The sequence below is a fragment of the Argiope bruennichi genome, chromosome 8 (genome assembly GCF_947563725.1).
Source record: "Argiope bruennichi chromosome 8, qqArgBrue1.1, whole genome shotgun sequence".
Taxonomy (NCBI): domain Eukaryota; kingdom Metazoa; phylum Arthropoda; class Arachnida; order Araneae; family Araneidae; genus Argiope; species Argiope bruennichi.
Window position 1 is genome coordinate 10,982,211 of NC_079158.1, and position 27,625 is coordinate 11,009,835.

A 27,625-nucleotide genomic window follows, 5' to 3' on the forward strand; every position below is an offset into this window, starting at 1 on the left:
TTTTTTCATTCTTTTTGTTTGTGTCCATCCTTATCTGCATCAGTCTGGTTCCGTACATATCTTATGCTGGTTCAATGGTGATACTGAGGAAAGGTGCTACGCACCTCGACTAGGGATGACGAACATTTTAAAAGCGGTTATTACGTAACCAATATCCAAAAGTCACAAATACCAGTGATCAATACTTTTCAAAAAGGGGTGTGATTCAAATCCTTGACATGATCTTACTGGTGATATTTCGATTCTAGGTCTTGGATCACGACAGAAAGTAACAATCGATGCGGTCTATCCAATGGAAGCTCTCAAACAAGAATTCAATCATGTAATCTTTGAATGGGTTGAAAAGTGAACGGACCGGTTATACTTAGAATTATCGTATCATTGAATCGCATATCACTGAAAGTGGAGCTATCACAGAAAAGTGCTCATAATTGTGAAGTCACAGCTCCACGATGATATCCGCTCTGCTTGACTTTCCGATATTCGCATTTGAAAATGTGTTCGTTATCCTATGAAGATCATTTCTAATTGCCTGTGACATGACTCTCTAATGACATACATTCCTTTCACTCTGCAGGCGTCATCTATTGGCAGAATATGGAACTAAAGTGAACATTTTAAAGAAATGACTTTTTTTTAATTCAATTTTTCAGAAAATAGTTTACTCTACTAAATAAATTTAATTAATTATAAATATAGTTTTGAAGAAAATTAAAATTTAAAAGTTAGCTGAAATATATAAATTAATTCAATCACACGTTACTTAAAATAGTAAATTAAGTATTAATTACAACTAATAAATTTTATATTTAATAATAATTAATAATTTTAATTAATAATATGATTGAAATAACAGATATTTGGAACGAATATTTAAAAATAGCAATAGCAAAATTATTTGTTTTTCAAAGAATCGTGGATTTTGCATCTCTAACTGATATATAATCTTGATGAAACTTTTTCAAGCATCTATTCATGCTATATGTTGTTGAGGATTTACTTTTTAAAAAATCTAATAGGATTATAATATTTTACTTCTTTATTCCAATTTAAAAATTTTACAAAAAAAAAAAAAAAAATCCCATATGTTGCAGTTGGAAGGTATCTGACGTCATTGAGAATTCTGGATATTTCATTCTAAACATTTTTGAATTATCTTTTTAATTTTATAAACTTAATATTTTTACATTTTTAGCAGTAATTTTATCAGATAAAAATATATTATAATTTTCTTCTTAAATTTGGGATGTTACATAATGGAAGCATTCGCTCAGTTTATATTCTGATACAAGATTTCAATCGATATCGAAGTTTACCGAATGTGTTGTGTAGTTGAACTTAAAAATTTATAACTTCTTGATCCTGCTTCAAATAAGTAAGCTGAAGTTGTTTTCTGCAAGATTTTTAGACATTTTGTGTATTTATTATTTAAATAATGATGTGATTCAATTAGTTGTTAATATTTTGGTAATATTAATTTGTTTCACTCTCCCAAGTACATGAAGGACAAAAGGTCTTATAAATGCGTTGATGTGCATCCTATAGTACAATCATTAATTTATTTTAAAAATTTCTTCAATTTTTGATTACTATGGTTGCAACTGTCAATATATTACTTAATGCGCTAACAGTTGTAAAATTACGATATAAATAAAGCAGCAATTTACTTGCAGTTATAGAATCGTAATAGTTTTCAGTTATGGAATTGGATAAATTTTCTGTATTACAAGAAAATATATTTTTTAAAAAGTCAGTTTTTAAATCAATTTTTTTTAAACTAGAATTTTTTTTAAAATTAGACTGTAATTTAGTAAAGTCATAATTAGCAGAAGTTCTGCTATGATTTAAAGTTATTAACTTAAAAAGTTGCATTTTATATGCTTCTTAGTTTAATATAAGTATTTTGGTTTTCCAATTGTTTTGGAATAACTACTACTCATTAGTTCGGTCCTCAGTAGGTCCTCTAATCAAGCATTCAATCATATTCTGGTAAAATAATAAAAAATACTTTTTTTTTGTTGTTTTTGCCTAAATATATTGTATTTTTAACAGTTGTAGAAACTATGACTGTCATTAAAAAATAATTTTTTTAAAAAATCTCTTTATTAATAGATAGATATTTCAGTAATATAAATTAAATATTGTGTTAGTTAAGGCAATTAAAAATGAAAATAAAGCTATTTTGTGTATAACTGTAAATATTCTAAACTAAAATCATAATATTTATACTATAGTATATTCATTCTTATTATAGAATATTTAATGTGTAAAATTATTTTATATCGGATAATACAAAATGTAAATTACATATTAAATAATTTAGACAGTAAAAGTTATCTGTTTTTATTAATTTGTAATGCTTAAAATCGATTAAATAATATCAAATGTATCCTCAAGTTTACTGCTCCCTTTAATCATACTAATATTATAATTATAGAATATATCATGATACATTAGATATGAATATGAAATTGGTGTTTAATGAATATTGATTACATGCCATATCATTGTAGTAGGCAATATTTTCATATATAATACAGAAATGCAAAACATATGAAATTTTTAAAAACTAAGTATCCAGTAAATACAAATAAAGTGGGAAATTTTTGAAAATGTGCTATAATGCTGATAAATGCATTTTCTACTAATAATATGTTTTATTCTAGCACTTTGTGTACTGTGGGTTTTTTCTTAGAGTTACAAAATTTATTAGTTATGTATCATGTCTAAGGTATGTGTCATACCTAATATTAAATACAAAATATTTCTAATATTATAGAACTTCTTTGGTGTAACACAGATCTGTCTCTGTGCCTAATTCCTTGTATGGTATTTTAAATTTGGTGAAAAAAGTTATTTGAATTGATCAACTATTAGGGAAATAATTTCAGAAAGGAAGAAAGAAAAAAAAAATGTATCATAAACATATATATTTTTAAAAAGCATTTATGTAAAGAGATTATATTATCACTAAAAAAATATATTAAAAGAATAAGATTGAACTTTTTTCCAAAAAAAATTGAAAAAAAAAATGTTTGAAATTTGTTGCATTTTGAAAATTAATGAGATACAGTATTACATATATGTGAGTATAAGGATTCTTTTTAATGCTTAGAAATCTCAGAATGTATTGGTGTAAAATATGTTTAAATACAATAAATTAATATAGATATTTAAAATTATTTATTTTCCTTTGAGATGTCATGGGAAAATTTAATTAAAATTTTTATCATGCATTAAAAATTAATAATTTATAAAAAATATTAGCTTTTGGATTTTTAAAAAAATTATTTGAATTCTATTTTTTCTTTTGATAAAAAATAAAGTTGTAGCTGATAAGAAGATTTTACTATAAGGAGACCTCGACAAGTCACCTGTGACTAGACCACCAATAACTTATTGCTTTAGATCATCTACATGATTTTCTGACCTAATCTTTGCCAGTTACTTCTATAATGTAAAAATTCATGCTTCTGTTTTTCTATTTGTTTTTCTTACATATATATAAATTAAGCTTCAATATCTTGGATGTAGCAAAACTTTCTTACTATGTAATGTCATTATGTTAAGTTTATCCAATTATCATGACCAGAGGATTAGAACCTTTAAATGAAGCACTCTGCCCCCCATCGCAAACTGAAAAAAATCATTTGTTTCACTAATGTCTATAATTTGTTTAATTTTAATCAATATGACAAAATTTGTATTAATAATTCTTATTGTTGCAATGGAATAAAAACCTTATTTTTCAGTCACTTGTTTCAAATGCTGCTGAAGTTATGATTAAAAAATATTTGCTGTATCATATTTTTTTTTTTCTTCTTTTATTTTGTTGTGTATCCATCTTTTGAAATTCACATACAGTGAAATACCTTATAAATATTGCCTATGAAACACGTTTGAATTGTTCAGATATGAAGTGTATGGAAACAGTGGTCTGAAAGAGAAAATTCTTGATTATTTGGTACATTCAGTTCTCATTTTTATCTATGACATTTTTCAAATTTTCACTAAAAATTATAATATTGTAACTTTATAAAATGGGTACATTTGAAATTTTAATTTTATTGATGGGATTAAATGAAGGAAAAGTTCATTACAATATTTATAGGAAGGGAAACAGGTGGATTTATGAAAATATTTTTACTGCTGACTGTTAAGTACAAGTCATTTTTACCATGATTTGTGACAAGTTTATAAATGATATAAGAAACTGATATTTAAAATATTCACTTACTGAAAAATATAATTTTGATCAGAAATAAGCTTTATGAGTAAATAGATGCATTAGCACATTTTTTTATTTCAGTATCAAAATAAACTTTTAAAACTTGTTATCTCAACTTATTATCTTAATTATTTTTCCAAAAATATTTAGATCAGTAATATTTTAAATAAAAATATTATCAATAAAATATTCACCTACTATTGACAAAAGATTGTTTTAATATTTTTGGAACTTAAAAAAACTGAAGGAGAAAACAAGAATTTGAAACAGAAAATCCTACGAATTTGTTATTCTGAAATGTTTGTTAACAAATTGTATCTTTTTAAAATAAATGCATATTTTTATTGTTATTGTATTATCAAATAATTAATTATAAATTTTTATAGTATATTTTAATCGCAGAACTATATATAAATAAATAAATATATATAATATATATCATCATGCTATTTTCATTTTAAATAATATGTGAGAAAAATACTTAAAACTAAAAATTGAATGAAATTGAAGTAAAATTCTTTGAATGTAAATGGGATGTATTATATTCGTAATGCATTTGGATGAGCAATAATTTTTCTAAATTGTTTATTAAACAAATTTTTCTATTAATTAGGAAAATTTATTAAATAATTATAAAAAAAAATTCTATTCTCTGCAAATAGGATAAAGGAAACCAAATTCTTAGTTGAAAAACCACAAGGTAATTATTGTACGCTGACACATTTACTTCTTGAATTGTCTCTCAGTACTATTCAAAATCACTGGTGTTTAGGGAAAGGTGATAGGCGAGAAGGGAGAAAGTTTACCTCCTATTAATGGTCGGGGGAAAGCAAAAACATACCAAGCTGATTTAGAAACCTTCTGTTAATTTTAATTCAGCAAATTTTGTTCAACCTTTATCCTTACTTTTGCCTTAGGACGTTCTGAAGGCTAGACGGTGCTCAAATGGGTTACAGCATATTTCAGCTTATTTAAAAGCCATAAAGTTTATCAATACACTTTTCTGGTCAGTTTGAAAATCCATTTATTAGGAAAATAACATTTAATTTGATAGCACAAAAAATTTTAACTATCTTTTTTATCAAAAATTTTTTTTTCTGTAAAAGAAAGAAATGCTTAGCAGTTATTTAAAATGTTGAAAAATCAAAATGTTACTTTAATAATTCTGATTTAATGAAAAAAAAATTAAGATTTTCAAAAATTATTTGCTCTGTATTACTAATATATTTATTGTTAAATATGTATATACTTGTATGTTTATAGTATAAGTATTCCGAATGATTTATAATTATGCTTGAATTTTACTGTATAAAATTTTTTGTAGTCATTTTGATATATGCAGTATTCATTTTGATAACATTTTTTTTTTTTTTTTCCCCAGATAAACCTCAGCATGGCTGGCCTCATATCAACTGTTTCTCAAAGGGGAATTCTTCAGATGTTGAAGGACCCTATGATGCTGAAACACATTGCTGCTTTCCATGGGCGTGCTAGAATTGGTGATAGAGATGTCGTTGGTTTTGGAATGAATGGAGAATACACATACATTGACAGAGTGGACTATCCTATGCCAGCCATTCGATTCAGGGAGAACACTGCTGAATCCAAGGCTCTAAGAGAAAAGGAAAAAGGAGATTGGAAGAAATTGACTCTGGAAGAAAAGAAAGCTTGTAAGTTAGGCTTTATATCTTGATATAAAATGTTGTATGTGGTGTCAAAAAAGGTTATGGATTTTTGTGACTAATGGCATGATTGGTTTAAAAACACACACACACACACAAACTTCCTCTTTTTAGGCATGAACTTAACTATTTTTGGTGTAAAACAACTTCTTTTTCCAAAAAAAAAAGTTTTTGATATAGAGTTCACAATACTTTTTACTAATCAATTTTAGATAGACGATTCAAAGAGGATCAATTAGAGAAAAAAGCAGATAGGCTTCGTTGAGCTAGAGAATATTCAGATCAGTGTTAATATAGATTGAGTCAATGAACAGCAAATCGTCTTGATTCACAAATTGGCATTATGACTAAAATATATAAATTTGTCAAATTCAAATTTTTTTAAAAATGATTTCTGTCACAGTAGTAAAATTTATCTTTCAAATATAATAAAATCTCTTAATCAAACAATTCTCTGTTTATCAATGACTTCAAATAAAGCACAAAATAAAGCGTTAAAAGAAATTTGTTTAGATTTATTAAACTATTTCAGCCATTGTATGTGAAACTTTCAAGATTAAGATTTTCTGATTCTGCCACTGTTTTTACAAGCTTAAAAAATAGGCAATTGTATGTAGGGAAACTTTAGATATTTTAATTTAAGAAAAAAGATAATTAGTTATATATAATTTATATTTTGTATTAAAAATATTTGCTGTTTAATTGAATATTTAATAATTTTTACACACATGGAAAAGTTTTAAATATGTTATTTAAAAGATGGAGAAGTTTCAAGATATTTATTTTTCATGAATAACAGTGGATAGGAACAGTGGCAGATTCCCTATATAGTTGATATTTAGGATATCACCAATTTGTTAAACCTTTTGTATCACCAAACCAACCGATTGCTAATCATCACATGACTCTCTGGTAAACCCACCTTTTTACCACCCTTTGAGTTCCAGATAATTATCAACTATTTGTTTGTTTTCTTAGCAAATTGTTGGAATGGAGGTTTGGTGCCAGATTTGATAGCAATATGGGTTTGCTAATAATACTTTATCTTTTCTGCTCAGTGTGTACTCACTACTGAATTCTGTGCTGTGTTTAAAGCATTTCTACATTGAAATTTGAAAAAGCCTTTATTTATACCTAAGAGCATACCTTTATTTATTCCTTTAAGCCTGAGGGTATTATTGCCTTTAGAAGTGCTAAATGTAGTTACTGTCCTTTAGTAATGAAATATTTGTGGGCTCCCAAAAATAACAAAATCAATTACTGTTGGAATCTCTGGTAATGAAACCACAAATAAAGCTGTGAATACTTCAAATGAATTCAGAAAGTGTTTGTTCCTTTGATTGATACCTTGCAGGCTATTAAGATCTTCCAACAACAAATCTGGGACAGACAAACAATCTGCTTTCAAAATCCAGCCTTTAATCAAATAGGATTACTGCTCCACCAGGAAAATACAGGGAATTTAAAAATTATCTATAAAACAGTTAAAATGTAGGTAATTTTGAAATTTTCCTTAAAATCTGGAAAAAATAGTTGATTTAATTTTTTCTCTCCATCTAAAAAAATGATATTTTTAAACATTGCATGAATAAAATATTGTCACCTCAGCCCAAAATAAAAAAACCATTTGTAATTTCAACTGTAAAACTTGCCCTTTTTTTTCTACATAGATTAACCCAATTTCTAAGACTGTGATTACAGGCTACTTGAATATTAGTGGAACAGAGTGTTTTATATTTATAAAGAATACTAAAATATATATATTGAAATGCATGGCCAAAAGTCCTGATGTTTTAAAGGCTGCATCTTACTTAAATCCATATTCATTGAAAAACTACACAGCATACGATGTGAAAAGTGAATGGTTGATTTGCTTCAACTTCTTATTAAAAAACACAAATTTCTATTGCACATTGAGAGTATGGTAAGATCCAATTTGAGGTTTTCCTGAAAAATATTAAAACGTGAATATAAAGAATGGCTTGCTTTATTTAATAAAGAAATTTGTTTAGATCATTTATATTCTAATGTTATGAGGTTCGAAGAATTTTCTGATCTTCAGTAAATTGTAAAAATATTTCTTGTATTGTTGCATGGCAATATGGCTGTGGAATGCAAATTTAATATCTACTAAGATATTCTTGTTGAAAATTTGAAAGAGAATATTTTAATTGATCTGAGAGCTGTGTATTATATTATAAACTCTTATGGAGATGTCTTAAATGTTACGATCTCAAAAGATTTGCTTCATTGGGTAAAATTAGCACATGTGAGGTATTATAAAGCTTTAGAAAAGCAGGAAAAATTCTTAACAAAAGTAAATCACCTTTTTAAATTAAATTTATTCGTCTGAAATATAAAAATTGATTAAAAATGCTTTTTTTTTTTTTTTTTTTTTTAATAATGATTAAATGGTTTTTATCAGGATAGCAAGAAAGTTTTTTTGTGTTTTATTTCACCCGAGTGCATAATTTTTCGTGACATTAAATTAGACAACATGAAAAAATTGATCATTATATTTTTTCTCCTTCTCATTTCTGATATATTCTAATTTAAACACTTCAGAATATTGAAATAACCGAGTTTCTCTTTCAAAGTTGAGTAAATTCTCAAATGCAAAAATGATAATAACCTTGTTCTTAAGGCATTGATATCCAAAAGAGGATTCCACTTAGCTAAAGGTAACTATGCAGGTAAAGAATTTTCAGAAACTTGGAGTAGGAAACACTTTTAATCTACCACCACTTTATGCTCTGATCCAGCTCTTATATAGTATTTGCAATTGCATTTTAGTCATAAATCATATTTTATGTACATGCAAAAACTTTCTTACTCAAAGACAAGCCCATTTTGGTGCATTAACTGTTGATTTGACACTTTTAAATTTTTATGTTATTGTTTTTATTTTTTTCATTCACAATTGCAACTTTAAAAATCATCTTTTTAAAATGATTTACTTTCAACACTAGACTTAACACTTAACTATCTCGCACTGGTTTCAAATTTTATTGTGATCTGAAAAAATAAGAATGTTTAGCACAGTATGGTTAAAATATCTATTTTTTTTTTTTTTTTTTAAATTCCTTGCTAATCAATTTTCTTAGTCATAACAATTGTTTGACCATGGTTTTGTATATTTCCTGAGCCTTTAAAAATCCTTTTGTAAATTCAATTTAGTTATCACAAATCATTTAATAAATATTTTGTAATTCTTTCATTTATTTTTGCCTTTAGCTGTATGTCTTAATAGTTCATTTGTATAGAATTCACTTACTACCATGCACTATTAATTTTTAGCTTATTTTAAGTTTCAGTTAAAAAATTTAAATACATACATCTTTCCTTTTAAATTAAGTTTTTATAAAATAAATTATCGTAAATGAATGAAAAGCATTAATACATTTGTTATTCATTAAGAATTTTCTAGATGGGTGGGGTTAAAATTAAAGAAATTATAACAGTAGTTATAAATTAGCTATGCTGAAGTTGAACAGTAAAAGTTAGAAAAAAGGGATAATGGGAAAGTTTCTCTAAGATAGAGTAAAGTTATTTATATGAAAACAAAATCAAAATTGATTTTAATCATTTAGAGCTGAAATGAAAGGTTTTTTTTTTTTTTCTCTCTCTCTCTCTTTTCTAGTGTACAGGCATAGCTTCTGCTTGACATTTGCTGAACAGCGAGCTCCCACTGGAGATTGGAAGTATCACATAGGTGGAACATTGGCATTTGTTGGACTCATGTTCTGGGGCTATTACCTTCTCAAGAAATTTGGTGAGTTTTATAACCATTCAACAATTTATGTTGAAGTACGAGCATAGCAAAAGGGATGTATTATTACGTCTAATTATAATACAATTGTATGAAAGTTTCTTTCTCTCTTTTCTTCTTATATTCTCTTATCCTTTTCTACAGTAAAATAAGCATATATTTTGAAAGAGATGGAAAAATTCTAAATTATGATATTATTTCCATTAAAATATTTGGAATAAAAGCCAATTACAAAGGCCGAAACCTTTGCAAAATGCACAGTTGAATTATCACTAAAATTTCAAATATTGAATACTACAAATACTGTTCTAGTTGTAATATGTCAAATTTACCAAAGGCTTGCCTATTCCATCAGCTTTCGAATGGCCTACAATAAACCATATCAATGTTCTAGTTCAGGTGAAATAACATTTGTGGACAATTGCTAAAAAACGATTATGAATAACTAAATAGCACAGAAAAAAGTGTGATTAGATACAAAGTTTGAAGGGTTTGAAAAGTGTTCAAGGGACAAAAGAATTATTTTGAGTTAAGCACGTAAAAGTGAAAAAAATACAATTATTGTCTGCAAGTATTCTAATTGAAAATATCAATATTGGATATGGCCACAATGGTGAGCAATGCAAGATTCCATGCATTATGGTGTGCTTTGCACAGCATTATTCAGCAGATGTTGGAGTAATTTATCCCATTCTTCTGTCATGACTGAGGACAGTCTCAGCTGTGCACTGGAAGGACATAGTCGACCAGCAAGACTTTTCTTCAAAGCATCCCAAACGCTTTCAATCGGATTCAGATCTGGAGAATGTGCTGGCCATTTGAGGCTTTGAACATCCTCGCTCTCTATATACTCCTGGACAGCGACTGTTAGATGACATTTTGAGTTCTCGTCCATGAAAACAAATTTTTCACCGATAGCACAGTGAAACATTTTTTTTTTTTTTTTTTAGATCTATTTCCCGGGAGTAACAAGACACTGATTTCTATCATACTGTTGTGCCTCTTCCTTTTTGTCAATAGCACTATATACCCATATTCTGCATGCATTGTACTGCTAACACGACCTGCCTGTGACATTTGGACACATTCCATTTGTTTGAAATGATTTCCAAAGCTTTGAAACAACATTGTCGCTGATGTCAAACACCCTGGCAACAATTGTTTTCTGCTCTTTTTCAATCTTGTCAATAAAACGAACATGCATAAAATCATCTAAGTGATGTCTGGAAGACATACCGAAAATTGCAAATTTGTCAATTGATTCTTTCATGTTAAACTTCGCATTTGAAAACGGTTGACAAGCATCAGTTCCTTTTCAGTGGTTCACATTCATGCACTATAAGGAGAATCTGCATTTCCATTAATGAAATTCTTCATGTCTATGGGCTGTGCAGCATTTTGGACCAGTTCCAATTGGTCAGAAGTGTCGCAATAAAATTTGCCATGATATTGCCTTTGAAGCTGATCTCTGTCTCTTACAGTAGTGGTTCTATCCCTTTTGATTTAGCAAATTTAATCAAGTCCATGAATGAAAGACTTGCAGTAAAAGGAAAGAATAATAACTTCTTTTTTCATAGTGGCCTTCAAGTACCTGAGCTGGAAGACTCGCTAACTTTAATGTATGGAGGTAGGTTGCCTTTCTGGTGAACTTCCGACAGAAACAGAGCTACTTTTGTAGGTATTTTCCTAATATCTGCATTATTTCACTACCCAACCATTATGGGCTGTGCATTTCTAGTACATATTGAAATAGTTTTTAAATAATGTTGATTAAGTGCACAGCTAGAGGGTGAAATCTAATCTCATTCATATTCCTTAGTCTTGGGATGTCTAAACCCTCCAAGCTAGTGATGGGGTTCTCTTATTCTAGAGTACACAAACAAAGTTTTGGTGAATGAGGTATCTCTCGTACAAGCAATATCTGTGTATTATCTGTTATAATGCACATATGTTCACTTATTACTGGACTCTATAGGGCATTTTTCCTCTACAGATTCTACAACTGAATTTTTTTTTTCAAACAATCTAACAAGTGTATGAATAATGCTATCCAGGAACCACATTTTTCTCTCTCTATATATATATATAAGTTATGGAACAACTGATGTTTGTTTACCACTTTTTGAGATATCCTTTATTATTATTGATTATATATCTTCTTTTTTTCTTGTATTTTCAGTTTATCCTCCCATGCCTTACTCTATCAATCCTGAACACCAAGCAAAAATGCTGGAGGCCATGATCCAATTGCGTGTTGATCCCATTGATGGATTAACCTCAACATATGACTATGAAAACAATAAATGGAAAAATTAATGCAATGCTTTATTCTATATCAAGATAGGTACATATATAATTAATGTTCATTGTAATTAATTAATAAAGAAATTATCTAAAGTCATGACTGTTGTTTGTTTGCAATGACGGCTTTCTGGAAATATGATGGAGGGAGGTGAATTTTTAACTTCAACCACATAATTAGAAATATTCAAGAAATTAATAGAAAATTAACTAAGTGTAATTACTGTATGTGAAATAATAGTAAAAGATATATTTGCTCCCATTGTAAACTTATGATTTCCTTTTTTTTTTTTTTTTTTTTTTCAATTTTTGTGCAATGTTTCCATTTAATTTCAAAATAGAGAATTCCCGGCTTCCATCATCTATCAAACTTCATTGAATGTATCCAGAGTACATTTCGGAATCACTGACGCCTAAAAATCTCACCACTTCATCTCAATTGCTCATATCCAAAAATTTACTTACCATTAAACACTATTTTTAAAGCTCAAGTATCAATCATCTGTCATGCTTTGAATGAGCCAACTGTCTTGCACAAGGATATTTTAATCCTTTTGACTTACTGCATTCAAAGTATCATTTTCTATTTGCCTAAAATCTCAAAAAATGCAAGTTCTTATTTCCTGGACACTCAAGTACTGTTTGGAACAAATGTTCTTGCAAGGACAGTCATGGATTGCTCACCATTCTTACATTGAATCTTTCCAGAAGATATCATAGGAGCAAATATCAAGTTTTGATTAGAAATTCCTAAAACCATCACTAAATGAATCCAAACACTTGCAATTAATAAAATGATCAAAATATTCAGTTATAGAATTCGCTTAAAATCGTGCGACTAAGCAATGCATTTGCTTTTTTTTAAAAATTATTATTTCAAGTTCTATCCAACAAATATCATCTAAGCATTTTCATTCTGGCTCTCTAGTACTTTGACATCCATTAAGCATCCAGGAGATAAGTTTTTGTTATTACACTGTTAAAATGCTCAAATATAAAACACATTAGAATAATCTGGAAACAAAAACCGCTTTTTGTTGAAGTGAAAAATAAGGATTGAATTTCATAAGATTTTATTAGCAAGTATGGAGTTAAAATTATATTCAGTATTTTAAAAATTCGATTTCACATATAACCATCAAATCTAAGGTGCTTCTTCTTATTAAGTGATTTTAATTACAGCTTTTTCAATAAATAAAATTAAAACTATTTGATCATCTGAAAAACTGCTTCTACAAAAATGAAGTTAGTATTACTGAATCTACAACAGTGTCAACTTTTTTTTTTTTTACTGGCATTAACTTGTAGTTTGTTTATGTGATGCCCCTTGTCATGTCCCAATTAGAAAAGCAAATATGGTTTTTCACTTGTGATGTTAGGAAATTAAAAATATAAAGACAAAATAATCACAAATAATTTTTTACTGGATGCTCAAAAAATATTTACAGATGTTTATGATAAAAGTACATCATAAAGTAATGAAATCAAATTCATGGTCATTCACAATGGTTACACCTTCTTTCATTTGGATAGCATGATTTTCCAATGTAAATTAAACATCAAAAGAAATATGGTCTAAATGCCTTCGTTATTAGAATAAAATAATGCACAACATCAATGCAGGACTTTTAAGTTCTTAAATTATGCAGAAAAAATGCAAACTTGCTGATTATTGTATACATATAGGAACTATTTTTAAAGCAAAGGCAGAAGTTGTTGATTTGTGGCTAATTAAGCAATTAAAGGTTTGAATGCTGTGAAAATTTATGCTACTTGTTTGTAGATCCATTTAATTGGAATAAAAAAAATCTTTATGAAATATATAAAAAATATAGATGACTGCTTAATTCGCCATATGATTATATTAACATGCTGCAAGTATAATTAAATATCTTCCAAAAGAAAATCATCAGATAACTTAAAAATTAAAACAGGGATAATTAACAGAAACATTGTATAAAATATTTGTGCAAATATATAATAGCAAATAAATGAATTAATAGAAAAAATTCTCTTTCTTGCAAAAATTAATATATTCACTTTGAAATGAGCATCTATTTTCATACATTTATAATCATTTGTCTTTCTGAAAACATGAAACAAGATAGATAATATTTTTCAATCAAATGCATGCTGATTCAAATAGAAAATTATTTATAAAATAAAAATATTTTCTTTTTGAAAAAAGTATTTTTATACACCAACTTCAACATCATATTTTCTAATAAATCATGTGGTGCCAGATAATTTTTATGATATTTAAAAAATTTATTGTCTACTCAATTTTATTACTTTAAGCACATTTATTAAAAGGAAAGGAATGAATAATTAGAAAATAATGATTGCTGTGTCATTTTCATGAAGAGAGAACTTCTCCCACTCACCAAATTGTAACAGAATAAGCTTATAATTAAAATCAAAAGTTTACTAAATCATTCTTTTTCTAATATTCATCATTATAGTTGATATTTTTAGTAAAATCTGAAAATTTGTTACATTTTTCAATTAAATTATGTATATGCAAAAAAATTAATATTTAAATAATGATTATTATTCTGGTTATCTTCATAAATCCCGTCATATCTGGCTTAGGATTAAAAAAAAAAAATCCAAAACAGGATTCATAGGAACATTTATCACCTGTTGATTTTAACAGGTGACTGACATCAGTCATTAAACAAAAGCAACTCTTCAAATTCATACAATGAAAAATATTTTATGACCAGTCTAATTCCAATAATCGGATTCTATTATGCATCGGGAATAAATCAAGAGGAGTTAAGGGTCAGTCTATGAAGGTAAATTTGTTATTGATATTTTCAATTTAATTAATCAAAATATTATTTTTTTCATCAGATAACTGGGTTCTTAACAAATAAGAAATACACATGCTGGAAAATGATCTATATTCATTTCAAACAACTTGATTTGATCAAATTGCCGTTAAACAAAACAACTTTTAGTCAAATAAAGTAGTCTTTTATAAATAAAACAGCTGATGTAAGATTAAGCTACTTATGAGAAGATTTCTGCACACAAAAAAGAAATAGCATTAACAACTTGTGCCATTTCAGTAAGAACAAATGATTAAAAATTTAGTTGTCCCTTAACCCCATAGTGATGACACAGTTTATTAAAGAAATGTAATGAATAAAGGCAGTATAGCATGAGTTAAATACATGGAACTTCATCTTGTTAATGTATGAGAGGTGAAAGAAATTTGAAACAAATTGTACTACAAGACCATTACAAATTAATGAAAATACTGAAGCAACCAATGACTTGATTATTTTTCAATAATCAAGGCAATTTAAAAATAATCAAGTAGACGATTATTTTTAATTTCTGAAATTTAATAACTTTAATTTTTAAAAATAATTCAGTAGATTAATATTCCACAATGCCTCAGGCACCTCAAGATAATTATTACTGCAAATAAGAATTGATAATCTGCTTCAAAATAAAAAGCCCGCTAATCCTAGAATAAAGTTCACAATAATGAATGCTTAATTTCAAAATAATGAAAATCTGATGAGAGTTGGAATAAAAACACCACATTCTTCATAAGTTTTAAAAATGAAAAGAAACCACTGTAGTGTGATAGGCAAGAGCATCTGTGAATAGAGCATTTCAAGAGTATTACAAAATTCCACATTTGGTTAACTAAGCATTCATTTGTGCAAGATTGTCTGCATCCCAGTTATGAAATTCGGCACTTTGTTCTTTTTCAAAGATTTGTATGAAATATACAAAGAAAGTATTAAAAATAATTGATGCATTTAGACCATGAGTATAAATCCATCACATAATTTGTAATTTCAAACAATAGGCTTGCAACAATTATTATTTATATGCAACACACTACATAAAATGAACGTGCTTTCAAGTACTAATATAAATCTGTTTAGCTCTCCAAAAATTCTTCAATTTCTAACAAGATGTCATCATTAGGAGCAGTGTCCATCTCATCAATATTCATGTCATCATCACCGAGAAGTTCATCTAAATCATCATCAACAGACATTGATCTGTCAATTAAGTTATCTTTGTCTTTTTTTAAGTCATTGTCATAACTCGCTTCATTTTTTATAGATGTAGGTAATGCTGAAGAATTCAGAGTCTTATCATGGATCTCATCTAATGCATGCCATGATTTTTCTTCTGGGCTATGACTAGGTGGTGATGTTGAAGATGATAATGATGTGGGAGCAGATGCAAGGACATCATTCCTTTCAGTCTCAGAAACAAAACTTTGAGGTATCATTATCGTATCCTGTTTAAGAATGGATGATGAGGAAGTATAGAAATGTGATGATTCATCAGTGGCTTCATTAGGAGCAGGTGAAGATTGCATTTCTGATTGCTCAGGAAGAGACTGCAAAAGACTGTTAAAAAACACAAGTTAGCTTCAGAAGATGTTCTTAATTTAAAAGTCTAAAATTATGAAATCTGTGTTTTAACAATTTTTTTTTTATAAAGCAACAATTTAATTGAAAACAACTATTTTGATCATAGCCACGATAAAGGGGAGATTTGTTTTTGTGTCATAAATTTTGTATGAAATACTCATTCCCTAAAGTAACCATTCAATGGCTGCAAACACTAGAAATGGCTATCAGCATTAAAATGCTCAATAAATTAGAAGGAATGGATTCTAAATTATGTTATAATTTCCTACAAAAGATTGGATATGTAGACACACTATTACATAATTTTAATTTTTGTATTCAAAAAAAATAATTTCAAAAATTAAAAGAATATAAAGTAGGTGAATGAATCCCACATTTATTAAGAAGGAATTGGGTATATTTTAAAAATCTTTCTGATATATTTTGTAATGACTAGCTTAATCATAAAATTTCTAATTTTAAAAAAAATGAAATTTTTATTCTATTATATAGTCAATCCGGCATTCAACCAGGACCAAAATTGCAAGACTTTTTCTCAAAAGATATACATTTTGAAAACAAAACTATTTTACTTGACTTCAGTTAGCTTTTTCCCATCATTGACTCTTTGATTCTGCAGCAGGATTTTATATTTGCAAAGTAATGCTACAATATCATACTTTTCTACGAATTTCAGATTTTACTTTATATAGAAAAGGATTAATAACTACCTTCAAGGTCAGCAATTATTATTTTTTAAAATTTAAAATAATATAGACTTCTAAAATAATATAAATTAAGATAAGTACAAAGCAAATGCAAACACTGGAATAAAAAATAATTGTTTCAGTATACATTTTTTAACATTAAAAATTAAATTTTATCAAATAGGAATAACAAATTTAAAATATAAATAATAAACACACAACAAATGAGTTAGCTGAAATTATGAAACATAAGAAATAGAATTTTTTTAATTATTTTCATCTCGCGCACAGAAAACATATTCTAAAAATTACTTTTGCCCAAACTTCCACTTTTATCTAGAGCTTCTAGGATTCTATAAGGAATTATTGAATAATTTGTTAAGAAATGAGAATAACATAAGGTAAAAGAAAAAGAAAAAACAAACTTCATTTACAAAGAATACTAAACAAAGACATGGCAGTTTTCTTACTTTTCTCCAATTCTATCAAAACATGCATCAACCCGATTTACTGGATCACAGTTATCTTTTGAAGTGGTAGCAAGCTTAATGATTTTAGATGCTGTGGAGCATGGCTCATCATCACTTTTTCTTTTACCTAGAAACAACAATGTATAGTTAGTTAAATACAATTAGTTAATTTCCTAAGTAATGAATTAATATCTATTGATGAAAGAATTAAAATATCACACTACATTAACAGATCAACAGATTTCCCTTACCTGGTGAATCAGATGTTTTGTTCAAATTTGATATTTCATTTGATGATCCAGCTGATATTTGTTTAATACCATTGGAGACCTAAATAGAGAAAAAGAAAAAAAAAATCTTAATTATTTTGATATGCAATACAGAACTCTTTATATAAGTATAACATATTTTAATATGCTAATATATAATAGTTAAAATATATATATATATGTCAAAAATAGGCACAATTATTCATTTTCCATTCTTTAAAAAATACAGATTTCATTAATATCTTTTCAATAGAAAAAAAATCATATTTTTAAAGACAAAATTAAATTAAAATTTATCATCTCTATCTACATCCACATTTTTAATATAAAGGCATTTTGGTAGTTAATAATGCTAATTTAATATTGGAAATTCCAAGTTAAAAAGGTTAATCAAATTTAATTTGATATAAGCAAAAGTATATGTAAATTAAAGATAAATATAATTACCAAGTGAGTTTCAGTTGTTTCGGCTGAATTTGGAGCTGAAATACCTATAAAAAATACATGATTAAACACATTTCACAGAATACCAAATAACAATTCATAAAACTCAAGTTTTTCTAAATATAAAAAGCCAACATTTGCTTCATCAAGAATTGTATGGGTAAGAAGCTCTTGAATAGAATAAATTTATAAAATCTTTTTTAAGAAACATTCAATAGGAGAAAATATAAGTAATAAGTTTATAGAGATTTTTATATTTTGCCTAATAAAACAAGATTAAATTTAGCAATTTAGTCGATACACAGAAGTTTATGAATAATGCACCATATGAACTTGAAATATACAATATGAAACTATGACAGTTATATCTAATACAGGAAAAGAATCTAATTAACAAAGATGCACAATTATTTGATATTATGAAACTTTAGGTTTATTTCTGATTAGATATGCATATGAAAACATTTTACACCACACCATTTTTCTAATATTACAAAAATTCCACAAATTGTTAATTCAATTAATTTTACTCTACTTAAAGAAACAAGCTACTCTACTTCAAGAAATAAAAAAATGTTTTTTTTTATTTAATAATCTAGTCTCATTCAATTTAATTTCTTACCCACATTTTTTTTATACCTTTCTTCATATCTGCAGACATGAAAATTTGTAATCAGTTTTGAAATGCTAGAAATATTTTGTTGTTTCTGTTAATTTGTTGTAAGGAGAAGCTTATCATGTGGTTGCATTATGTTTTGAGGAGATTGACTACAAGACTACATTGATTGATTGACTACAAGAAAATTAAGCAAAAAATATAGAACTGCAAAGATGATTATATTTAGATTTATCCAAAACTCTGAACTGTTTGCTTTATGAAAAATGAAGCCTCTAGATTTTGTTTTACTGAGATTCACTAACTTTTTCGAATTTATCTTGTTAGACTTAAGATTTCGTAATGATTGCTCCCTTAGCGATAAGTTGTCAAACATAACAATTTCATTTCCAGCACTAAAAAAAGTAAATTGAAAATTTTTGTAATGAAACTTTTTGAAAAATAACTAAACAAGATAGCAACTGAATGTGAATTTAGTGACAAGGTCTTAACGGAATTCTAAATCTGGAATAAATATATCTTGAGATATAATAAATAATCATCATATATCATTTAACTCAATTTTGAAGGTTTATGTTATGAACATTGAAATTCTTCATCAATTATGAAGAATTTCAAGAATCATCTCCCTGATAGTTTAATTTTTGTTGAATTTTTTGGAAAAGAAATGAAATGCCTTCCCAAAGATGAATGTATTAAAGGAAAAAAAAAGTCGTCTTCAAAGAAATATCTTTAATAAGTTTAATAGTTTGATCACTGCTCCACATGGTAGTAGTTCAATGAAATTGAAAAATAATTTGTTCAAATATTTTAAAAACGTGGATATAATTACCAATCTTAACAAAACTAGTTAAATGTTTTTTTTTTTTTTTTTTTTTTACTTTGATGGATTCATTTCTTAAAAGTCAATTTAATAGTTTGAGTAGTATTATGCTAATTGATGAACATAATTGGGAATGGATAGTCTGCTTGCTATGAGTGTATAAGCAGATAGGTGACAAAATAAGAACACCTATAAAGGAAAAGCTTTATTAATAGAGAGTTGGACTACCTCTGGTTATGCAATGTGAGATGGATGCATAAAGGTCATGAACAGCATTTAATGGAATATAATGGCATTCTATCTAGACAGCAATCTGCAATTTCAGAAGTGTAGGTGATGAAGTAAGTCAAGCAAAGAGGAGACAGAGGAGGTCAAGCAAAAAATGTACTACTTCCACCTTATGCTCTTCAAGCCATTTTTGGATAATTTTAAAAATGTGGATAGGAATGTTGTCAATAAAGTGGGCATTCTCCGGGAAATAAACCGTGGAGAAAGGGATATACCTGATCCCCCAGAATATTAGCATGGTAAGCAGCTGAAATCTTTCCATGAAAAACAACAAGTGGCTCAAGAGCACACCAAGATATCACATCCTATACCATAGGGGAAAAATTTCCAAGCTTTACAGACAGCAAAAAGCAATCAAGAGAAAATGTTTCTGTTGGCGTTCTTCAGACATAAACGATTTGGCTTATCCAAAATAAATAACATAAGATCTCTATTCAGTCAAGTGGGAAGAAATCATCACTTCGGTTTATCAAAGTTCAGCTCATCGAGTTTTCAGTTGTGTATATGTATGTATGTATGTAAATATATTTTAGCAGTTGCTTGGCAAAGTAGAAGAAACCTTTGAAAATTTTTAAAACTTCAATTTATTTCATCATGGGAGGCATAATTTACGTACAAAGAATAAGAAATATGTCAGTCGACATTGGGACACAAGAGCAAAAGAGGCTAAAATTTTTCCCTCCAATGTTTTTACTGTAAGATTTTGATTGGGATTTCTTTGACCATATAGACTTCAGAAAGGGAAATTTAGGTATCCTTAAAAGAATGTTGTAAGAATTAGGGATTTAAATCCATTCGGTCAGAGCATGCTCAGAGAACCTGCTGAATTTAGCAGCTTTACAGAGCTTGTGCAGAATTAATTAAATAAAAAAAAAAGGAATTGGATCTGGAAATAAGATAACATTTTAGGATTAAGTTAATATGGATTAGATTAAAATAAAAATGAGGAAATTAGTTAAGATTTAAATTAGATTAAGAGATATTATTACACACAAATATATAAACTTTTTTCCATTTAAAAAGAAAAATAATTGTGCTTGCACTGAGCCTTACATTGAACAGAAGGATAAAAAAAGTAATTAAAATCTCACTTTGTTTAAGAGTAGTATTCCTAGAATATAATTCCTTGGACTTCCGATTAATTTTTAATTTCTTAGAAATCTTTTCAGTTGTGATATTTAGAGGATTCTTCTTTTCTGAAGTAGGCAAATCATCCAGTGAATTACTGCAAGCAACATCAAGCTTATCTAAAATAGAAAAAATGAGTTTAAAAATTTTTTATTTATTTATTCAAACACATTTTTTTTAAATTTAAAACTACAAATAAATTTCAAGAAATTCACTGCAAACTTAAGTCTGATCAATTCAAAATGATTTGCATTAGGATACTTCTTATCAATATATCAATGTATTCTTGGAAGAATTTTTTCATGCTTAAATTTTGAATTACAAACAATAATCCAAATTTATTAAACAAGATTTCTAATAACATATTTTTTTAAAGCATCATTTATGTTTTGATAACTGATTCTTCAAAGCTGAATCCAAAAATTATATTATTTTTTCTTCTATCATGGAAGGCTTTTCTTCAAAACAATTTCACAATTTGGTGTAAACATATTTCGACTTTATTACCCTATTAATATAAAATTTAAATAGAACTCTATCAGGTTTTAAATGATAAATAAACGTACAGAAAATTTACAATTTCTTATAATGATGTGCTTTTCTTCTGGTAAACATAAGAATGAAGGTGATTTGTGTGTGTGTGAGTGTGTCATAAACATGCTCACAATTTAGTTAAAACAAAATGCATTAAAAAAATGTTAATTTCGTAAGAATTCTTTACTTAACTTTTGATTGTACTTAGCACAATGAAAAAGAAATACCAATTAAAAAATAGTATGCAATTAAGATATTTTAAATTTAAATTATATTATGCTGTCAAAGCTTTATATCTCAAAATTATTTGATTTAGAATGCATTGAAAATATTAATAATCTTCTTTCTTTACAACTAGTTAGTTTGTAGATGCTTGTAGTGTCACAATCGACTCTTCTATTTTTGCCCTTTTTCATTTCAAATCATTTAGTTTATCTGCAATGTGTTTCCTTTTATTATATTCTTCATTTAGAGAATGTAATCTTTACTTGCTCATTTTTTCCCCCCGACATATTTTGAGCATTTTTCTGCATAGACAAGCTTCCTTATGGTTTCAAAATTCCTTTCTCTAGTTCCAGAATGGCCTGATCAAAATATTGTGTCATCAAAATCTTAAATAATTCCCATAATTTTTGATAAAATTTTGATGTTTTCAATATTTTGATGAAAACATCGATCTGATTTTTGGATATTTAAAACTCCTGAAATTATACTGAATTGCAAGCCACATCATTAAAAAAAATTTTAAGAGAATTACACTCTTTTGTGTGTGTGTGTGTGTGTGTGTGTGCATGCAATTCATAAGAAAAGAAAGAATGGCTTTCATCTTGTTACAGGCAGCTTGTTTGACTATTACACTCGGATCTCAAAACTCATACTTCTGGCAAGTATATAGTTGAGAAGGAAATTATTCACAGCTTTTTGAATGAAGGTACATACTAAGTTCTGATATTAATGTTTCATATATGTAGTCTGTTTTTCTGTGTGTGTGGAGGAAGGGGGAGGGGGAATTCTGATAAGATTCTTTATAATTTTGCATTCAAAATATCCTTTAATAACTTTCCTGGTATTGACATACACACTTTTTATTTGAAAAAATCAAAGTAATGCTATTTGCATTTTTTGGACATTTGGTAATAAATTGTCATGACACTGAAAATTTTCAAACTACCAGTGACCACTTTTTTCATATCCTGTGCTAAAAATTAACAGTTTCTATAAAAGAATGCACAAAAATGGTTGGATATTTTGTTAGGTGACGAGGAAAATTTCTGCCTCACCATATAATACCAAATTGTTCCTCATTTCCATTGTTTTTCAACAATAACGGCATTCTCTAGATAACTGGTTCTACAGAAGTTTTTAGGAAATTCTCCATTCTCTAAAAATTGTAAAGTATAATGCTCTCTTCTTATTGGCAAACATTTGAATAAATATGTTAGATAAAGAGGTTCAAAATCCCATGAACACTACAATTTAGCCATATTTATTAACAAAAGTGAAAATTATTTTTGTATTTCATCATTCAATAAGTCAAAAATATCCTATTTATTTATAGTTTATCTTATCTATACTATTGGACTATCTCTGTCGATAGTCCAACAATATAGATCAGATAAATAAAATCTTTCTCAAATCCAATTTTTGTGTAGAACACCAAAACCTTATACCTCTGAAGGGTGAAATGGACCATTAGAACCACATACCTAGTTCCACCCCCCCCCCAACTCAAAATAGAAAGGGTAAAACCATTTGCTTTACCTCAAGGACTGGTTGAATGCTCATCAAGCATTACTCTATACATTAAGGTAGGCAGTTTCTTATATAACACACAAAATATATGGAATAATGCCAAATATAAACACATCATTACAAGAGCTATATGAATAATAACTCTCCTTGCACTACCATTTCGATTCTGCACCTAAGATGTAACAATATTATCTTCAGCTGCTCGACATACAGAAAATTCCTTCCTTGTGTAGTAATCTTACTTGCTTCAGTCCAGTTTTTGGAAATTGATAACTCTCCCATATCAACACTCAATTCAAGTCTCAAGGTAAAACCTATAGTCCAGTCAAATCGTTATGAAAAGTATAAAAATGTGGAAGAAATACATAAGTATTTAATTAATTGAGTTGGCCATTGAAAACACGCCTTTAAACTTGCAATAAGCACTCTAATGTTAAGATAATTATATACCCTGAATCGATTTTTAAAAAGCTTAAATTTGTATATATATATATATATATATATATATATATATATATATATATATATATATATTCAATTTCAGTCGTAATTATACTTAAAAAGGTGTTAAACAAAAATAAATGTCTACTAAAATCTTACATTGATATCTAGTATTTTCTCAAAAAATGTCAATTGCATATAAGTCTTTTCCTAACTGTACAAATTGATGGATTAAAAAAAAAAAAAAAAAAAATGTTCTAGCATTCAAATGATATAAAAATAGTTTACAATAGGAAATAATTTATAATGGGAAATAGTTTATAATAGGAAAATATGGCAAAAGTAAAACATGAAGGAGACAGCAAGAGAAAAAAAAACTTACATAGTATCTTTCGAAAAACATTAAATAGTGTTGTTAGCATATCAGTCAACGGAAAATGTGTTCATTCTTAATAATTGAGAAAAAAAATTGTAATTCTCACTCACTCAATGGTAATTTTTCACTTCTTTTTTAAGAAAAATAATATTGTTTCTCATAAAAACTTCATCATATAATGCTATCTAAAATGATACAGCAAAATGTTTAGAATAGGGTTTTATCCTCTCTGATCAATGAACTGAAAAAATGGAAGTACATCTTACTTATTTTTCAAGGATGTAATAAAAGAATTAAATATTTTTCTGGAGCTCTGAGTACAGCAAACTAAAATTCGAGATGTTTTCAAAGCCCTTGTGAACCCTCACGTAGAAGTGATTAACCATTCACAAATAATCAATTGAAATAAATCATATGGATTTATATTAACGCAGTATTTAACAATAATCATTTTCAAAGGCAGGAAAAAATACATACTCTGTTTATTTTCCTTTTCTCTTCGAATTTCTTCCAGGGTTTTTATTTTGAAGTCCAATTTATTAGAGCATACTAAAACAACATAAAGAATTATAGTTTATTTATATTACAATATTTTAACATAAACAATTATATATTTTTACAAAAAGATTCAACAAAACAATAGCAATAATTACTATTAGATTTAAACCTGAATTAATCACTTATAATTTTTATACCTAATAATTACTTCAAACAATTATCCAATGTAAATTAAATTATGATATTAAAATGCCTTTATCATTTTGCTCAGTCATTAATTAGGAAAAAATAGTTACATCATTCTTTTAATTTGGTTATTTCACACAGAATGGCTGTAAAATTACTAAAAGTGCAATAATATTTTTTTGTATGAAATATTAAAATTTAAAAATGCTATCGTACTACAATAGCATAATATATTTATTACAGATCTAAAGCACAATCAATTGCTTCTTACTGAAATATGTAATTCACAATGGATTTCTATATGCTTCTCTTTTTCTTATGTTCTTCCAAATTCACAAAGATTATTAATATAATTTTCATCCCCTCTACATATGACACCATGGGTACTTGAAGTATTTACAATTGGTTACAATGCTATTTTATTTTGACTCCCCCCCCCACCCTCACATGAACTACTTGATAGGATGTAAATGGCAATTTCATAAATGTAAACTTTAAGAGAATTTTTAAACATTGTAAATACAAGAAATTTCAAGGAACCAAACAAAAGTGTTTTAAATGATAGGAAAATATTAAAGACAGTAATACAAAAGCAAGTTACTACTGTAATAAGAAACTATCGATTATAAATTCTTTAAGGAAAAAAAATCCAAAAAAGTGTTTTAATATGAAACAATATTTTTAACAATAAAAACCTTTACAAATCTGTAATAGAAAAATCCTAAATAATCTATAATGCTAGGCAAAATTAAAAACATTTTTGCCCTTTTGGTCTACTGATTATCAGATGGATAACTTCTACTTGGGTGTCAAGCAACACAGACAGTTTTTTTTTTTTTCTTTTCTTTTTTAAGTTTAAATTGATCTGTTTACTGATGTGGTAATATTACAAAGCATAAATTTAAATTAGTTATGAAAGCATAATGTTCACATTTTATTTAATTTTTTTAAGGCTGATTTCAAAAAAAAAAGTCAATGAGACCAGGTCTGCAATTTTTTTTGAATTTTATACTTATGTTGATTCATTACACTCACGGATTAATGGAAATTGTTGCTCAAACTTTCTTTCAGTATTACTTTTATTTCGTATTTAGCATTGATTTTTTTTTTTCTGTTTGTTTCACTCCAGTTTTTATGATTAGTTTTGATTTGAATATGTATGTGTTTGAAAACATTAATGAATAGAAAAAAATCCTATAGTGAAGAAAAAAACAATACAAAAAAAAAACTTTCAATATTATTGTATAATAGCCGCTTTGGTGATCAGTTGGTTCACTGATATTAATGCTCGCAAAAAATTTCAATGAAACATTTTATTTAAATTGGTCTTTTAATTGCATCTTCAGTAAAATATTTCTAAGCTTCAAATTTTGATAGTATTATAGAAGCCTTAAGCCTACTGTTCATTTTACTATGTATCTTTCTGATTTTCTGTCACCTCCCATAAAATTTAAATTAAAATTAAAGTGGAAGTAATTAAACCTCAATTGATACAGGTTTTTGTTTTTGCTGAAACAAAGCATGTTTTTAAAAAAAAATATAAGTACAGAAAACAGTCTTTTGCATTGAAGTCTTATGTTAATTACAAAATAATTTTCATAATTATCATAATTTCATTTTCATAATTATTTTAATATCTTAAAAAAATTTCCAATAAAAATGCCTCTGATTCATCATAAAATTCATCATTAATTTTCAGCTTTACTTTTAACTCTTAAAAATGACAAAAAATTTCTTTTATTACGATGTTTTAAATTTTATACAATCATTTGATCCTAAGGAATCATATTCTATGAAATATCCTTAACAATCCAACTTTTAAATAAAAACAAAAACATTTTTATCCCCTGTGATTAAATGCGATTGAATCACAATTTTAGAATAATCAATATTTGCATAAATTTAGGCCAATCAGCCTTGATAAAATTCTGAGTGCTGATAGGTGAATCTTGCAAATGGAGTGGGAAAAAATTCAGCATTTGTATAAAATAATAATAAAATTTTCTTAACTCACTACAAATAATTAATTACAAATTAATTAACTCACTGCAAACAATGATTTAATTTTCTTTAAATCGTATAACTTCATATCTATGAATCCAACAAGCAGTCTGACATTAATGCTGTCTTATTTTGCGTTTATGTCATATCTCACTTAAGATCTAGTGGTAACAGTCCCATGAATCATGGAGATATTAAAAATGAACACATGCAGTTCATTAACCTTATATATTTGGTGGTATTGAAAATTCACTTTTTCTAATCTGTCTTGTAAATTAAAGATATTAAACAGAATCTTTTTTCTTTAATTTTCAACAAAAGAAGAATATCATTCAGTCAGAAGATAATTGATGCAACAATAAAAATATTTGAACGTCAGGGCAACAATATAATCTATTGCTAGAAATTAGGTTATATATAAGAAATTACCTAAGTTCATAAATTAATATTAATAATAATTAATTGGCAAATAATTAATAAAAAGAAAAAAATTTTAATTTGGTGTACAATTTATTTTTATGCATCATATTTTCAGATGTTACTGTGGAAAAATGTAAAAAATCAGCTTAATTTTTGATTAAAATTTTAATTAAAATTTCATAAAAATTACACAGAGGTGCACATTCCCGACCCGACCTCTAAAGCATATATGTGTCAAATTTAGGAGAGCTATAGGACAAACCATTTGGCTTATAGAATGAAAATGCACATATTCATCTTTATT

At 27.2% G+C, this 27,625-nt stretch overlaps 2 protein-coding genes across 5 annotated transcripts in view; one reads left to right on the forward strand and one right to left on the reverse strand.

Moving 5' to 3' along the window:
* Positions 1 to 1,230: 1,230 nt before the first annotated feature.
* On the forward strand, positions 1,231 to 12,080 carry LOC129981692 (cytochrome c oxidase subunit 4 isoform 1, mitochondrial-like). The gene is made up of 4 exons (XM_056092630.1): positions 1,231 to 1,375; positions 5,610 to 5,898; positions 9,551 to 9,682; positions 11,859 to 12,080. The coding sequence occupies exons 2-4, from the start codon at positions 5,622 to 5,624 to the stop codon at positions 11,993 to 11,995; spliced, it is 546 nt and encodes a 181-aa protein (XP_055948605.1). The 5' UTR covers positions 1,231 to 1,375; positions 5,610 to 5,621; the 3' UTR covers positions 11,996 to 12,080.
* A 1,303-nt stretch (positions 12,081 to 13,383) lies between these two features.
* Positions 13,384 to 27,625, reverse strand: part of LOC129980828 (zinc finger CCCH domain-containing protein 11A-like) — a 39,002-nt gene continuing 24,760 nt past the window's right edge. For all 4 annotated transcript variants that reach the window (XM_056091236.1, XM_056091235.1, XM_056091234.1 and 1 more), the window contains 6 exons: positions 24,694 to 24,765; positions 21,077 to 21,232; positions 18,262 to 18,305; positions 17,797 to 17,875; positions 17,546 to 17,672; positions 13,384 to 16,365 (listed from right to left, as the gene is read on the reverse strand). In XM_056091236.1, the coding sequence (XP_055947211.1) occupies positions 15,885 to 16,365; positions 17,546 to 17,672; positions 17,797 to 17,875; positions 18,262 to 18,305; positions 21,077 to 21,232; positions 24,694 to 24,765 (959 nt within the window). In that variant the 3' untranslated portion in view covers positions 13,384 to 15,884. The remainder of the gene's footprint in view (positions 16,366 to 17,545; positions 17,673 to 17,796; positions 17,876 to 18,261; positions 18,306 to 21,076; positions 21,233 to 24,693; positions 24,766 to 27,625) is intronic.